At 42.0% G+C, this 16,819-nt stretch overlaps 2 protein-coding genes and 1 long non-coding RNA gene across 3 annotated transcripts; 1 reads left to right on the top strand and 2 right to left on the bottom strand.

Annotated features, from left to right (window-relative positions):
- Positions 1-7,969: 7,969 nt before the first annotated feature.
- Positions 7,970-9,005, bottom strand: LOC146960942 (C-X-C motif chemokine 11-1-like). The gene is made up of 4 exons (XM_085771924.1): positions 8,877-9,005; positions 8,512-8,635; positions 8,346-8,426; positions 7,970-8,221 (listed from the first exon to the last, which is right to left on the bottom strand). The coding sequence occupies exons 1-4, from the start codon at positions 8,929-8,931 to the stop codon at positions 8,128-8,130; spliced, it is 354 nt and encodes a 117-aa protein (XP_085628050.1). The 5' UTR covers positions 8,932-9,005; the 3' UTR covers positions 7,970-8,127.
- Positions 9,006-12,322: 3,317 nt separating this feature from the next.
- On the top strand, positions 12,323-12,953 carry LOC146960941 (uncharacterized). Its single transcript, XR_015035333.1, has 3 exons — positions 12,323-12,415; positions 12,659-12,785; positions 12,871-12,953. It is a non-coding gene; the product is annotated as an uncharacterized LOC146960941 (long non-coding RNA).
- Positions 12,954-15,693: 2,740 nt separating this feature from the next.
- LOC146960940 (C-X-C motif chemokine 11-1-like) lies at positions 15,694-16,617 on the bottom strand. The gene is made up of 4 exons (XM_085771923.1): positions 16,489-16,617; positions 16,124-16,247; positions 15,958-16,038; positions 15,694-15,833 (listed from the first exon to the last, which is right to left on the bottom strand). Exons 1-4 carry the CDS (start codon positions 16,541-16,543, stop codon positions 15,740-15,742), a joined length of 354 nt encoding a protein of 117 aa, XP_085628049.1. The 5' UTR covers positions 16,544-16,617; the 3' UTR covers positions 15,694-15,739.
- Between the last annotated feature and the right edge of the window lie 202 nt (positions 16,618-16,819).

Raw genomic sequence — 16,819 nt, 5'->3', positions numbered from 1 at the left:
TGGCTGCACTCGGAGGCTCCCAGTTTAAATTGTGTTCGTCTCTCTGGTTTTTTGAGCACATGAAGAGATCAAGGATGAGCTTGTCTACAAACGTGGCCGAAATTATGTGTGTAGAGTGTAATCTGTGGCCGTGCTGACAGGATAGAGAGAAAAATGTGAGAGGATTTTTAGACCCTCTGTCACTCTGCCAACTGCCAACGTCCGAACATTCCGTCCCATTGACTTTCATGTTAAATCTGAATTTTGTCAGAAATTTTAATGATTTTAAAACTATACATATATCTGAAACTGTTGAAGATATCAATAAGCTGAGATATAGCTGAATAGTTGAAAGGTTTGTGAACAGTTTAAAAGTTGAATGAAGTCTGTAGCTGAAAGTATGCTGAAGCTATTAGAGGCTGAATGAAGCAGAAGATTTGAAGAGTTTGAAGACTGTTTCAATGTATTCCTATGGGAGAAAAATTGCAGAAAAAGTTAAATATTTTAAAAAGTATAAATAGTTGAAAAGATAAAAATCATAGCCTAAATGTCCTGAAAAAGCCGCACGTTTTGATATATGAATTGTTAAAATGGCACAAAGTATGAAGGACTAGTTAAACAGCGAAAAACGGCAGAAGAACCCAGAATAATAAGAATAAAGATTTGAATAACAATACTGTGAATGCTTCCAGCATTCACACTAATAATAAGAAGAAAAAATCCACACAATAACAGTAGTGCCCGGGCTTTGCCCGGGCACTGGTCCCTGCAGCTATTTCATAGCTGTTGGGACCAGTGCCCGGTGCGATTGCCCGCGGCCCTAATAAGCTGTTTGGTGAATTTTCAACTGATTTCCAGCAAAAGTCCACACTCTGTACAGCCTGTGTCAGCGTTGGTTGATTTGGGCAGATCTGGCCATGGGAGGCCTAATTTGGCAAACGCAGCGTGGGGAGCTTGGAGACATCACAATTTGAAGTAAAATAAGCTGTTTGGTGAATTTTCAACTGATTTCCAGCAAAAGTCCACACTCTGTACAGCCTGTGTCAGCGTTGGTCAATTTGGGCAGATCTGCCCGAGAGACGCTCAGTTTGGCAAATGCAGCGTGGGGAGCTTGGAGACATCACAATTTGAAGTAAAATAAGCTGTTTGGTGAATTTTCAACTGATTTCCAGCAATAGTCCACACTCTGTACAGCCTTTGTCAGCGTTGGTTGATTTGGGCAGATCTGGCCATGGGAGGCCTAATTTGGCAAACGCAGCGTGGGGAGCTTGGAGACATCACAATTTGAAGTAAAATAAGCTGTTTGGTGAATTTTCAACTGATTTCCAGCAAAAGTCCACACTCTGTACAGCCTGTGTCAGCGTTGGTCAATTTGGGCAGATCTGCCCGAGAGACGCTCAGTTTGGCAAATGCAGCGTGGGGAGCTTGGAGACATCACAATTTGAAGTAAAATAAGCTGTTTGGTGAATTTTCAACTGATTTCCAGCAAAAGTCCACACTCTGTACAGCCTGTGTCAGCGTTGGTCGATTTGGGCAGATCTGCCCGAGAAACGCTCAGTTTGGCAAACGCAGCGTGGAACGCCCATGGGAGCTTGGAGACATCACAATTTGAAGTAAAATAAGCTGTTTGGTGAATTTTCAACTGATTTCCAGCAAAAGTCCACACTCTGTACAGCCTGTGTCAGCGTTGGTTGATTTGGGCAGATCTGGCCATGGGAGGCCTAATTTGGCAAACGCAGCGTGGGGAGCTTGGAGATATCACAATTTGAAGTAAAATAAGCTGTTTGGTGAATTTTCAACTGATTTCCAGCAAAAGTCCACACTCTGTACAGCCTGTGTCAGCGTTAGTCAATTTGGGCAGATCTGCCCGAGAGACGCTCAGTTTGGCAAATGCAGCGTGGGGAGCTTGGAGACATCACAATTTGAAGTAAAATAAGCTGTTTGGTGAATTTTCAACTGATTTCCAGCAATAGTCCACACTCTGTACAGCCTTTGTCAGCGTTGGTTGATTTGGGCAGATCTGGCCATGGGAGGCCTAATTTGGCAAACGCAGCGTGGGGAGCTTGGAGACATCACAATTTGAAGTAAAATAAGCTGTTTGGTGAATTTTCAACAGATTTCCAGCAAAAGTCCACACTCTGTACAGTCTGTGTCAGCGTTGGTCGATTTGGGCAGAGCTGCCCGAGAAACGCTCAGTTTGGCAAACGCAGCGTGGAATGCCCATGGGAGCTTGGAGGCATCACAATTTTAAGTAAAATAAGCTGTTTGGTGAATTTTCAACTGATTTCCAGCAAAAGTCCACACTCTGTACAGCCTGTGTCAGCGTTGGTCAATTTGGGCAGATCTGCCCGAGAGACGCTCAGTTTGGCAAATGCAGCGTGGGGAGTTTGGAGACATCACAATTTGAAGTAAAATAAGCTGTTTGGTGAATTTTCAACTGATTTCCAGCAAAAGTCCACACTCTGTACAGCCTGTGTCAGCGTTGGTCGATTTGGGCAGATCTGCCCGAGAAACGCTCAGTTTGGCAAACGCAGCGTGGGACGCCCATGGGAGCTTGGAGACATCACAATTTGAAGTAAAATAAGCTGTTTGGTGAATTTTAAACGGATTTCCAGCAAAAGTCCACACTCTGTACAGTCTGTGTCAGCGTTGGTCGATTTGGGCAGAGCTGCCCGAGAAACGCTCAGTTTGGCAAACGCAGCGTGGAACGCCCATGGGAGCTTGGAGGCATCACAATTTGAAGTAAAATAAGCTGTTTGGTGAATTTTCAACTGATTTCCAGCAAAAGTCCACACTCTGTACAGCCTGTGTCAGCGTTGGTCAATTTGGGCAGATCTGCCCGAGAGACGCTCAGTTTGGCAAATGCAGCGTGGGGAGCTTGGAGACATCACAATTTGAAGTAAAATAAGCTGTTTGGTGAATTTTCAACTGATTTCCAGCAAAAGTCCACACTCTGTACAGCCTGTGTCAGCGTTGGTCGATTTGGGCAGATCTGCCCGAGAAACGCTCAGTTTGGCAAACGCAGCGTGGAACGCCCATGGGAGCTTGAAGACATCATAATTTGAAGTAAAATAAGCTGTTTGGTGAATTTTCAACTGATTTCCAGCAAAAGTCCACACTCTGTACAGCCTGTGTCAGCGTTGGTTGCTTTGGGCAGATCTGGCCATGGGAGGCCTAATTTGGCAAACGCAGCGTGGGGAGCTTGGAGACATCACAATTTGAAGTAAAATAAGCTGTTTGGTGAATTTTCAACTGATTTCCAGCAAAAGTCCACACTCTGTACAGCCTGTGTCAGCGTTGGTCAATTTGGGCAGATCTGCCCGAGAGACGCTCAGTTTGGCAAATGCAGCGTGGGGAGCTTGGAGACATCACAATTTGAAGTAAAATAAGCTGTTTGGTGAATTTTCAACTGATTTCCAGCAAAAGTCCACACTCTGTACAGCCTGTGTCAGCGTTGGTCAATTTGGGCATATCTGCCCGAGAGACGCTCAGTTTGGCAAATGCAGCGTGGGGAGCTTGGAGACATCACAATTTGAAGTAAAATAAGCTGTTTGGTGAATTTTCAACTGATTTCCAGCAAAAGTCCACACTCTGTACAGCCTGTGTCAGCGTTGGTCGATTTGGGCAGATCTGCCCGTGAAACGCTCAGTTTGGCAAACGCAGCGTGGAACGCCCATGGGAGCTTGGAGACATCACAATTTGAAGTAAAATAAGCTGTTTGGTGAATTTTCAACTGATTTCCAGCAAAAGTCCACACTCTGTACAGCCTGTGTCAGCGTTGGTTGATTTGGGCAGATCTGGCCATGGGAGGCCTAATTTGGCAAACGCAGCGTGGGGAGCTTGGAGATATCACAATTTGAAGTAAAATAAGCTGTTTGGTGAATTTTCAACTGATTTCCAGCAAAAGTCCACACTCTGTACAGCCTGTGTCAGCGTTGGTCAATTTGGGCAGATCTGCCCGAGAGACGCTCAGTTTGGCAAATGCAGCGTGGAATGCCCATGGGAGCTTGGAGACATCACAATTTGAAGTAAAATAAGCTGTTTGGTGAATTTTCAACTGATTTCCAGCAAAAGTCCACACTCTGTACAGCCTGTGTCAGCGTTGGTCGATTTGGGCAGATCTGCCCGAGAAACGCTCAGTTTGGCAAACGCAGCGTGGGACGCCCATGGGAGCTTGGAGACATCACAATTTGAAGTAAAATAAGCTGTTTGGTGAATTTTCAACTGATTTCCAGCAAAAGTCCACACTCTGTACAGCCTGTGTCAGCGTTGGTCGATTTGGGCAGATCTGCCCGAGAAACGCTCAGTTTGGCAAACGCAGCGTGGGACGCCCATGGGAGCTTGGAGACATCACAATTTGAAGTAAAATAAGCTGTTTGGTGAATTTTAAACGGATTTCCAGCAAAAGTCCACACTCTGTACAGTCTGTGTCAGCGTTGGTCGATTTGGGCAGAGCTGCCCGAGAAACGCTCAGTTTGGCAAACGCAGCGTGGAACGCCCATGGGAGCTTGGAGGCATCACAATTTGAAGTAAAATAAGCTGTTTGGTGAATTTTCAACTGATTTCCAGCAAAAGTCCACACTCTGTACAGCCTGTGTCAGCGTTGGTCAATTTGGGCAGATCTGCCCGAGAGACGCTCAGTTTGGCAAATGCAGCGTGGGGAGCTTGGAGACATCACAACTTGAAGTAAAATAAGCTGTTTGGTGAATTTTCAACTGATTTCCAGCAAAAGTCCACACTCTGTACAGCCTGTGTCAGCGTTGGTTGATTTGGGCAGATCTGGCCGTGGGAGGCCTAATTTGGCAAACGCAGCGTGGGGAACTTGGAGACATCACAATTTGAAGTAAAATAAGCTTTTTGGTGAATTTTCAACTGATTTCCAGCAAAAGTCCACACTCTGTACAGCCTGTGTCAGCGTTGGTTGATTTGGGCAGATCTGGCCGTGGGAGGCCTAATTTGGCAAATGCAGCGTGGGGAGCTTGGAGACATCACAATTTGAAGTAAAATAAGCTGTTTGGTGTATTTTCAACTGATTTCCAGCAAAAGTCCACTCTTTGTACAGCCTGTGTCAGCGTTGGTTGATTTGGGCAGATCTGGCCGTGGGAGGCCTAATTTGGCAAATGCAGCGTGGGGAACTTGGAGACATCACAATTTGAAGTAAAATAAGCTTTTTGGTGAATTTTCAACTGATTTCCAGCAAAAGTCCACACTCTGTAGAGCCTGTGTCAGCGTTGGTCGATTTGGGCAGATCTGCCCAAGAAACGCTCAGTTTGGCAAACGCAGCGTGGGACGCCCATGGGAGCTTGGAGACATCACAATTTGAAGTAAAATAAGCTGTTTGGTGAATTTTCAACTGATTTCCAGCAAAAGTCCACACTCTGTACAGCCTGTGTCAGCGTTGGTCAATTTGGGCAGATCTGCCCGAGAGACGCTCAGTTTGGCAAATGCAGCGTGGGGAGCTTGGAGACATCACAATTTGAAGTAAAATAAGCTGTTTGGTGAATTTTCAACTGATTTCCAGCAAAAGTCCACACTCTGTACAGCCTTTGTCAGCGTTGGTTGATTTGGGCAGATCTGGGCGTTCCAGGCCGGCTTATGAAACCGTAAATTACAGCTTCATGTCACAACTTACAATTTTGTAGCGTTCCAGGCAACCCACTCGTGTTTTTCCGACCTGTTTTACCGGTGAAAGTCACTATAACGGCCACTCGTAACTTCTGGCCCGTGAACTCGTACCAGATCGAACTGGTACGACTTCACAGCTCGGAAAAACACGAGTTACGAGTTGCCTTGAACGCACCATAACAGTCCTCGTCCCTACGTCACCACATTCAGGCAGCCCTTCATGCCATTCTCTCTCCTCATTGGATAAAAACTGTAGGATACGAGAAAAGTTTTCTCCTCGGCTCAGAGCAGAGCAGAGTGACTGACAGACCCGTGTTTCGGTCCAAACACTCTATGTAAGTGATTGCTGTCAGAAGATATAACTATTTAAGACTTATATTAACACAAATATATCGCTTACTTCTGCTTTAAATCTAAACAAATAAAATTGCTCGATATTTTATCCTTTATAAATCAGCAGCAAACAGTATTCAAGAGTGTAGATATGAATTATTTCTGAAATATGATGAACTCTTTCAAGGTAATTTTGAAAAGTTGTTTCCGTTTCATATCCCATTTCTTAGAAAGTCCCACAGGCTAATTATGTAGTTTAAAATGGAAAGACTATGCACTGCATGAAAGAAGTTAAAGCAGAGTAAAAAAAAAAGACTACTTCCTGGTTTTATCCTCCACGAGCCATGTAAGTTGCAGGAAATATGAGTCTGTCCTTCCTATGTTACAGCATTGAATATAAAAGCCAGTGGTGATGCAAAACGTAAAATATGATGTCACATCAATTGACAATTGACCATTTAGATATAAACGGTATCACCTAATTTCATCCCTTTAGACATTATGATTAGTTTATGACTTTGTGAGTTATAACCAATGTTACTGTTTGACTGTGTGTCTTACACATGTCTGCACTGACGCTGCTTTTACAATAGTTTAAGGGTTTTTTAGATTAATATTGTGTCAGAACTATGATTGGACTGAAACCAAAATTGTTTATCAGTCGTGTGTTTGTAAAGATGAGCTATACAAATATGAGCTATACAAATAAACTTGCCTGCATCAAAACCTGCACTGGCTCCACATCCACATCACACACTGTTTACAATTTCAAATCCTCCTCCTCCTCCTCCTCCTCCTCACATAAAGTAAGTAAACAGTAAGTAAACAATCAGGCCCCTTCCTGCCTCACAGACCTGCTCCACCATCCCCACTCCTGCAGCCTCCACTCATCTGAAGGAAATCTCCTCTCTGTACCTGCACAGACCAAGCACCTACAAGTACATACAACAAGTGTCTCTATGTGTTCATCATATGTGTCACACTGAGTTCAATGTGGTTTAGTGCTATTTTAATTTCAAAATAATATCTATAGCCTACGGTTCAGTAGAGTAGGCCTATTACACAAATATTTCAAATGAGTGACATTTTCATCCCTCTGTGGCCATCAATTCGTTAAATAGCCTACCACCAGCTACTGAATTTAAAGATTTTAAGATGGCTGCCATTTGTAAAATTGGAAACCTGAAAAGATCTTCATAAAACACAGTGTGTTTACAAACCAAAGTTCTGAATGAAAGTTTGAAAGTAGATCTGAAAACTTTCACTGTTGAGGATTGAACTGTGTGGTAAAAAGGAAATGTGATTGTCATTTAAAGTTCTGGGTTTTTACTTACTCAATAAAAGTGAAAACATGGTACAGCAAAGTCATAATAACTGCATCTACAAAAGAGTTCAACACAATATAATAATGTAACAATCAAACAAGGTCTTGACTGAACAAACTGACCTTATTTACAGTAATATCAACATCAACCTGGGTTCATATGCCAGGCTTCAGTAAACACAGATGAGGGTCATGGTAGCCAGTCCTTCTGAAGCCTGGAATCACAAAGAAAAGTCACACTTTCAATTTCATTTATTTATTGAACAGGGACAACAGTGCACATTAATTAAGATGTCACACACAGAAGCCCTCACACACTCACACACTTCACGTGAACGGGCCTCAGTGAGTCTGTAAGAGATCACAAATTTTTTTCTAACAAGTTTATCCACAAATCTTCTGTAAGAACGATCTCAAATCATACAATTTAACAATGAGGAAATATATGGTACGAGTCCCAGACTGTGTACGTGACAAAGTACTAATCTGTGAAAACAGATCAATCACAGCAGTAATGAAGATCTTTTCATGTTTCCTTTGGCACAAATGGCAGCCATCTTGAAATCTTCAAATTTCAAGTAGCTGATGGTATTTATCAAATTGAGTCATTTTCACATTTGAAATATTGAAATATGAGGAGAAACAAAATACACAAGTCCATTTTATTTTGGATGTTTTTATTTTCTTAGAAAAGTTATTAGATGATTTACTTGCTATATACACCTGAAGACAACTTCAGCAGAGAGAACAGAAAGCACAGACTGGTCAGTATGACACATGATGAACACATAGAGACACTTGTTGTATCAACATGACAAAGTAGTGATGGTGAACAACTGCTTCACTGATGAAAACAGTGCAGAGTCCTACAACTTGGATGTGGTCTGGACTCTTGTTGAGCTCACAGTACTGGTTTGACTGGAGGCCGTCGTCATGGTCACAGCTCCTTTCTTCTCAGACCTGAGTCAACAAAGGACAGCGTTAGTAAAAAGCAGTGGAAGCCTGGACCAGTCACAGTGGTGTTTGATGCTGGAGATCCTGAGCATCATCACTTTGTCATGGTGTCTGAGGGTTGACATCTTACTTGTTGATATTTTCCTGAATGTATTTTCCAAGTCGGGAGTTTGGATTCACACATTTCTTTCCAACTCCTCTGAGGTTGACACTGAGAGAGAAGAGAGAGACGTGTCAGAGAGAAGCTGAAGAACAACACGTCAGTGGATGTGCTTTATTTCAGCTCAGCTACTCACATAATCTCTGTGTTTGAACAGAAGATGCTTGGACGGTATATGACTGGCTCTCCCTGGATGAGCTTTGGGTTGATCATGGCGAAACCCTTTGAACACATGCATCTCTGAGATGTGTTGTCTTGTCCTGAGGGAGGAGGAGACGGGACCTTGTTAATTACAGTTCATCACTATCTGCAACAATTTTCACATTACATCCAGCTTTGAAGTTGTTGTACCATTGCCACCATTGTTCAGCAGCTGCAAACATTTTCAGCTGAAACACATTGAAACCTGGAAACGACTTGTGTTGCAACAAGTGACAACAGAACCTGAGACTAAATGGATCATGGTCATGAAGGATTCACAACAATAAACTCACACAGTACCTTGTGCACAGAGGACCAGTAGACAGGTGAGGAAGGCAACGACAGCTGAGTTCATGGTTGGAGCTGTAGACAGGTTCTGGCTCTCACTGCTGTGTCTTCATTCACTCTGAGCTCCTGATGCTTCACAGCACATGGATCTCCCTCTTTATACATGATATACAAGTTTCACTTTCCAATATCCCCCTTCACTTCCTCCTCCTCTTCCCTTTTCTTCCAAAAAGCCTGTTTCTCAGAAACATTCTTATGCAGACTGTTTGGCCCAGACACATGTCTGCAGAAACGCGTCTTTGTAATTATGTCTAAATGAAGAGCGAATGCATGCAATTCATCATCAGTGTACTTGCCCACCAAAAACACAGTCTAATGATTGATGGAGAAAAGCATTTATCCATACACTTTCCACACTAGAGTGCCTTCACTGAGTTGTAAAGCCCCTTTATTTTGGTGTCACTTTCTAATGTTGCAATGTTGCAACTTAATGCTAAAATCTGTGAAATATGTGATTACACTCAGGTTCCCAGACCCTGCAGGTTCGATTTGTGTCAATAATCAAATCCACTTCAAAATTCTCATAGCTGCAAAGAGAAAAACTTGACATTCAACTGGTTGGATTTATGAATGGGCCTAATATAGAAGTCCCAAATGGTAAATGGACAGCATATGTTGCAACTTGCCTTGTCTTAACAACTACAGAAAGCACACTGCTAATTACTCATACCCTCCAACACACATTTATGCAGCACTTTTCCCAACACACTCTCCTACCATACACATATTCACCCACCCGTGATAGACAATTTAATTTTCAGTCCAATCATAACCCCTACAAAATATTCATCTTTTTTTTTTTTTAAAACTGAAAACTCTCAAACTAAAGTAAAGTGACATGAGTACAGACATAGACACTGTCAAACAGTTACATTGGTCATTTTGGTAAAGGAACCAGAATTTCATACATAGATTAAAAAATACTTAAAAATAAAAAATACTTCTGATTTGTGTTAATAGTTAGGAATCTAGATGTTTAAATGAGGCAACAGATCACAGAACAGTGTTAGGAGAGCAGGTGGTCTCTGCAGAGGATGGAGACACACATGAGTGTGCACAGGGATGCTGATACCACTCAACATTCCTTGGAACACAGAGGGAGCATAAGACTGAATGATGGAGTTCAGGTAGATGGTGCAGCCCCCCATGTCATCTTTAAGGTGCTATGAAATAATAATGAAACATTACGAGATGGAGTTGTTATTGAGGCAAATGCATTGCCAGAACTACATTCCAGACATGGCTGCTGGGCAGAGTGATTTCAAAAGGGCAAGTAGTTCTGAGTATTTGCTTCATGTGTTGTAATGTTACATAATTTACTGTTGTAATGTTACATGATTATTTCATAGCGTGATGAATGTACAGGTCACAACTTGTCAACAAGAGCGTTTTGGAGTTGTTGGATTGTGTATTTAAAGAGTTGTGAGGAACAGGGGACAATGTACCGTTCACCTCTATTGTATTCGCTGAGCAGCTCACGTCTCTGCCTCAGGGATCTCAAAACAACATGCACCGATAATTACAGGTAATAAACTTACCCCTATGACCATAGGGATTATGGAAATAGATGAATTTGCCAAAAAAGTTGGACTATCCCTTTAAAGTTACCTGACCAGAAGGTGGCTCAGAAGAGAGATAATGATATCCATACAAACAAACTGAAGGCTGAGATTTGTCATTTTGTTTTAATGAATAAGATATTGACCTTTTTCCATCTTTTCAGGCCAGTGGCTTTCGTATGTCTGTATACTCCACAATATGACTTCATTGCTGTATCTGAGGATGGAGTAATGGTCACCCTAATTTAGCTGTACTTGTTTAAATCTAAACAAATAAAATTGCTCGATATTTTATTCTTTATAAATCAGCAGCAAACAGTATTCAAGAGTGTAAATATTAATTATTTCTGAAATATGATGAACTCTTTCAAGGTAATTTTGAAAAGTTGTTTCCGTTTCATATCCCATTTCTTAGAAAGTCCCACAGGCTAATTATGTAGTTTAAAATGGAAAGACTATGCACTGCATGACAGAAGTTAAAGCAGAGTAAACAAAAATGACCACTGGTTTTATCCTCCATGAGCCAAATAAGTCTGTCCTTCCTGTGTTACAGCATTGAATATAAAAGCCAATGGTGATAATATTATTGCAAATTATGATGGCACAGTGAGGTCAACAACTGACCATTTTGATATAAAGGTTAACAACTAATTTCATCCCTTTAGACATGTGAGTTACATTATGATTAGTCTATGACTTTGTGAGTTATAACCAATGTTACTGTTTGACTGTGTGTCTTACACATGTCTGCACTGACGCTGCTTTTACAATAATTTTGAGGGTTTTTTAATTAATATTGTGTCAGAGTTATGATTGGACTGAAACCAAAATTGTCTATCAGTGGTGTGTAAATGTGTGTTTATGGTAGGACAGTGTTGGTTGGAATGGGTGAATGTGATTAACAGTGTAAGTGCTTTTTGTTTGTAAAGATGAGCTATATAAATAAACTTGCCTTGCATCATGCATGCATCACATCCAGATGAGACTACTGCAATAGCACCCTCTATGGCTCATCATCCAAATTCCTCAATAAACTTCAACACAAGACCACACCACCCCGTCCTCCAAAACCTGCATTGGCTCCACATCCACATCACACACAGTATACAATTTCAAATCCTCCTCCTCCTCCTCCTCCTCCTCCTCCTCCTCCTCCTCCTCCTCCTCACACAAAGCACTTAGCAACCAGGCCCCCCATACCTCACAGACCTGCTCCACCATCCCCACTCCTGCAACCTCCACTCATCTGAAGGAAATCTCCTCTCTGTACCTGCACAGACCAAGCACCAAACCTGGGAACCTGCAGAGCCTTTTCTGTCGCTGCCCTCTCCACCTGGAACTCACTCCCCAAATCCATCAGAGACTGCACACACCTCCCAACCTTCAAATCCCAGCTCAAAACTCACCTTTTTAAATTAGCTTTTGATGTGTGATTATGTGTATGGAACTTTTCATTTTTATCTGTGTTAAATGTTGTTGAGCAGCTGTAAAAGTATTTACAGTAACATATAAAATAAATTAACTGTTATTTTTTTTTTCATTATTATTGTTATATGCTGTTCATTTATCATTGGGGACTTCTATGTTTGGTCAATCCATGAATCCAACCAGTTGAAAAAGAAGTCTCTCTGCAGACAAACAGTCTGAAGTGTCTCTGCTTCTGAGAAACAGGCTTTTTGGAAGAAAAGGGAAGAAGAGGAGGAAGAAGTGATAGGGATATTGGAAAGTGAAACTATTGTGTCATGGTGCACAGCAGCGCTGTGATATGATGTCATGTGAAACCGTGTATAAAGACAGAGATCCATGTGCTGTGAAGCATCAGGAGCTCAGAGTGAAGACACAGCAGTGAGAGCCAGAACCTGTCTACAGCTCCAACCATGAACTCAGCTGTCGTTGCCTTCCTCACCTGTCTGCTGGTCCTCTGTGCACAAGGTACTGTGAGAGTTTATTGTTGTGATTCCTTCATGACCATGATCCTTTTAGTCCCAGGTTCTGTTGTCAGTTGTTGCAAAACAAGTAGTTTCCAGGTTTCAATGTGTTTCAGCTGAAAATGTCTGCAGCTGCTGAACAATGGTGGCAATGGTATACAACAACTTAAAAGCTGGATGTAATGTGAAAATTGTTGCACATAGTGATGAACTTTAATTAACAAGGTCCTGTTTCCTCCTCCCTCAGGACAACAAGTCAACACATCTCAGAGATGCATGTGTTCAAAGGGTTTCACCATGATCAACCCAAAGCTCATCCAGGGAGAGCCAGTCATACACCGTCCAAGCATCTTCTGTTCAAACACAGAGATTATGTGAGTAGCTGAGCTGAAATAAAGCACATCCACTGACGTGTTGTTCTTCAGCTTCTATCTGACACGTCTCTCTCTTCTCTCTCAGTGTCAACCTCAGAGGAGTTGGAAAGAAATGTGTGAATCCAAACTCCCGGCTTGGAAAATACATTCAGGAAAATATCAACAAGTAAGATATCTACCCTCAGACACCATGACAAAGTGATGATGCTCAGGATCTCCAGCATCAAACACCACTGTGACTGGTCCAGCCTTCAATTGCTGTGAGCTGTGACCATGACGAGGGCCTCCAGTCAAACCAATATTGTGAGCTCAACAAGAGTCCAGACCACATCCAAGCTGTAGGACTCTGCACTGTTTTCATCAGTGAAGCAGTTGTTCACCATCACTACTTTGTCATGTTGTTAAAACAAGTGTCTATATGTGTTCATCATGTTTCATACTGACCAGTCTGTTCTGTTCTCTCGTGTGTATAAAATACTGTATCTATTTAATAATCTTTTTTTAATTAAACATCAAAAACAAACAGTTCAGACTTGTGTCCGTTGTTTCTCCTCACGCATCACCAACTGAACCATGTGCTTCTCACAGGTCATAGAGCTGACTATAAGATTACAGAAAAGTGAAAGTGAGTTCATATCAGAGGAGCTCAATGTTGCTTAGTGCCAGCCTATTTTAATTTTTAAATAACAACTATGCTTTGAAGCGGTTGTTCACCATCACTACTTTGTCATGTTGATACAACAAGTGTCTCTATGTGTTCATCATGTGTCACACTGAGTTCAATGTGGCTTAGTGCTATTTTAATTTCAAAATAATATCTATAGCCTACGGTTGCCCTCTGTCAGTTTTTCCTTCATCAATATCATAGTAGCCTATATTCACTGGCTTGATGGAAAGACTATATACTGTGGCTAAGAATTGTTCTCAAGAGGTTCCACTAGTCTGTGCTCTCTGTTCTCTTTCCTGAAGTTGTCCTCAGGTGTGTATAACAAGTAAATAATCTGTATTTAATAACTTTTTTTCAAGAAAATAAAAACCTCAACAATAAAAAAAACAGTTGATGGACTTGTATCTTTTGTTTCTCTTAATTTTTCAGTAGAGTAGGCCTATTACACAAATATTTCAAATGAATGACATGTTCATTCCTCTGTGGCCATCAATTCGCTAAATAGCCTACCACCAGCTACTGAATTTAAAGATTTTAAGATGGCTGCCATTTGTGAAATTGGAAACCTGAAAAGATCTTCATAAAACAGTGTGTTTACAAACCAAAGTTCTGAATGAAAGTTTGAAAGTAGATCTGAAAACTTTCACTGTTGAGGATTGAACAGTGTGGTAAAGAGGAAATGTGATTGTCATTTAAAGTTCTGGGTTTTTACTTACTCAATAAAAGTGAAAACACGGTACAGCCAAGTCATAATAACTGCATCTATAAAAGAGTTCAACACAATATAATAATGTAACAATCAAACAAGGTCTTGACTGAACAAACTGACCTTATTTACAGTAATATCAACATCAACGTCGGTTCATATGCCAGGCTTCAGTAAACACAGATAAGGGTCATGGTAGCCAGTCCCTTCCAGTTCAGTGTGGTTCTTCTGAAGCCTGGACTCACAAAGAAAAGTCACTTTTTTTTCTTTTCTTTTTTTTCTCTATTTCATTTATTTGTTGAACAGGGACAGTACCGTGCACATTAATTAAGATGTCAGATTCACTCAGAAAGCTCCTCTGAACCTTCTGATGGTGAAGTATGGAACATCTCAGACCGGCCGCCACCTCTGACAAGGAAATGCTTTGGCCCAATTCCATAAAAGTCCAGGCCCTGAACCCTCACTGACTGAACTGACATCACTGATGATCCCCCTCTCAGGACCAGAACCAGGACCACAGGATCAGAACTGGGACAAGGGCCAGAACCAGGATGGCATCGGAACCAGGACCAGGACCAGAACCAAGGACACCAGAACCAGAACCGAGACCATATCAAAGCCAGGAAATGGACCAGACCTGGTTCAGTAGTGGAACTGGAACCGAGACCAGAATTGGGACCTGGACCAGAACCATCAGAGCCAGCAGAAGCAGGACCACCAGAACCAGAACCATATCGGAATTGGGACAAGGACCAGAATCAAGACCATATGGGAACTGGGACCAGGACAAAAAGCTGGAACCGAAACCACGGCCCGAACCGAGTCTAGGACCAAAACAGGGACCAGAACCGGGACTAGAGTCAGGGCCAAGACCAGCACCAGAACAGGGACCGGAAGTGGAACCGTTCAGACTCTATGAACTGTGGGTAATTTCCTTGTAGTCAGTATCAACACTGACTTCTGGTGAGGGAGCACAAAGAACTCACTCACTAACTCAGTGACTTGATGATGTGACAGGACAGCCCTCACACACTCACACACTTCACGTGAACGGGCCTCAGTGAGTCTGTAAGGGATCACAAATTTTTTTCTAACAAGTTTATCCACAAATCTTCTGTAAGAACGATCTCAAATCATACAATTTAACAATGAGGAAATATATGGTACGAGTCCCAGACTGTGTACGTGACAAAGTACTAATCTGTGAAAACAGATCAATCACAGCAGTAATGAAGATCTTTTCATGTTTCCTTTGGCACAAATGGCAGCCATCTTGAAATCTTCAAATTTCAAGTAGCTGATGGTATTTATCAAATTGAGTCATTTTCACATTTGAAATATTGAAATATGAGGAGAAACAAAATACACAAGTCCATTTTATTTTGGATGTTTTTATTTTCTTAGAAAAGTTATTAGATGATTTACTTGCTATATACACCTGAAGACAACTTCAGCAGAGAGAACAGAAAGCACAGACTGGTCAGTATGACACATGATGAACACATAGAGACACTTGTTGTATCAACATGACAAAGTAGTGATGGTGAACAACTGCTTCACTGATGAAAACAGTGCAGAGTCCTACAGCTTGGATGTGGTCTGGACTCTTGTTGAGCTCACAGTACTGGTTTGACTGGAGGCCGTCGTCATGGTCACAGCTCCTTTCTTCTCAGACCTGAGTCAACAAAGGACAGCGTTAGTAAAAAGCAGTGGAAGCCTGGACCAGTCACAGTGGTGTTTGATGCTGGAGATCCTGAGCATCATCACTTTGTCATGGTGTCTGAGGGTTGACATCTTACTTGTTGATATTTTCCTGAATGTATTTTCCAAGTCGGGAGTTTGGATTCACACATTTCTTTCCAACTCCTCTGAGGTTGACACTGAGAGAGAAGAGAGAGACGTGTCAGAGAGAAGCTGAAGAACAACACGTCAGTGGATGTGCTTTATTTCAGCTCAGCTACTCACATAATCTCTGTGTTTGAACAGAAGATGCTTGGACGGTATATGACTGGCTCTCCCTGGATGAGCTTTGGGTTGATCATGGCGAAACCCTTTGAACACATGCATCTCTGAGATGTGTTGTCTTGTCCTGAGGGAGGAGGAGACGGGACCTTGTTAATTACAGTTCATCACTATCTGCAACAATTTTCACATTACATCCAGCTTTGAAGTTGTTGTACCATTGCCACCATTGTTCAGCAGCTGCAAACATTTTCAGCAGAAACACATTGAAACCTGGAAACGACTTGTGTTGCAACAAGTGACAACAGAACCTGAGACTAAATGGATCATGGTCATGAAGGATTCACAACAATAAACTCTCACAGTACCTTGTGCACAGAGGACCAGTAGACAGGTGAGGAAGGCAACGACAGCTGAGTTCATGGTTGGAGCTGTAGACAGGTTCTGGCTCTCACTGCTGTGTCTTCATTCACTCTGAGCTCCTGATGCTTCACAGCACATGGATCTCCCTCTTTATACATGATATACAAGTTTCACTTTCCAATAACCCCTTCACTTCCTCCTCCTCTTCCCTTTTCTTCCAAAAAGCCTGTTTCTCAGAAACATTCTTATGCAGACTGTTTGGCCCAGACACATGTCTGCAGAAACGCGTCTTTGTAATTATGTCTAAATGAAGAGGGAATGCATGCAATTCATCAT

The sequence above is a fragment of the Trachurus japonicus genome, unplaced genomic scaffold (assembly GCF_045865225.1).
Source record: "Trachurus japonicus isolate A0001 unplaced genomic scaffold, Traja_1.0 AP029818.1".
Taxonomy (NCBI): Eukaryota; Metazoa; Chordata; class Actinopteri; order Carangiformes; family Carangidae; genus Trachurus; species Trachurus japonicus.
This window is presented reverse-complemented; position numbering and strand designations above follow the sequence as displayed.

Excerpts from the sequence above, each read along its gene's own strand:
- LOC146960942 (XM_085771924.1), bottom strand. The coding sequence starts at position 8,931 with ATGAACTCAGCTGTCGTTGCCTTCCTCACCTGTCTACTGGTCCTCTGT. Across the intron at positions 8,636-8,876 it reads ACTGGTCCTCTGTGCACAAG|GACAAGACAACACATCTCAG; the intron begins GTACTGTGTGAG and ends CTCCTCCCTCAG. Across the intron at positions 8,427-8,511 it reads TGTTCAAACACAGAGATTAT|TGTCAACCTCAGAGGAGTTG; the intron begins GTGAGTAGCTGA and ends CTTCTCTCTCAG.
- LOC146960940 (XM_085771923.1), bottom strand. The coding sequence starts at position 16,543 with ATGAACTCAGCTGTCGTTGCCTTCCTCACCTGTCTACTGGTCCTCTGT. Across the intron at positions 16,039-16,123 it reads TGTTCAAACACAGAGATTAT|TGTCAACCTCAGAGGAGTTG; the intron begins GTGAGTAGCTGA and ends CTTCTCTCTCAG. Across the intron at positions 15,834-15,957 it reads ATTCAGGAAAATATCAACAA|GTCTGAGAAGAAAGGAGCTG; the intron begins GTAAGATGTCAA and ends TTGTTGACTCAG.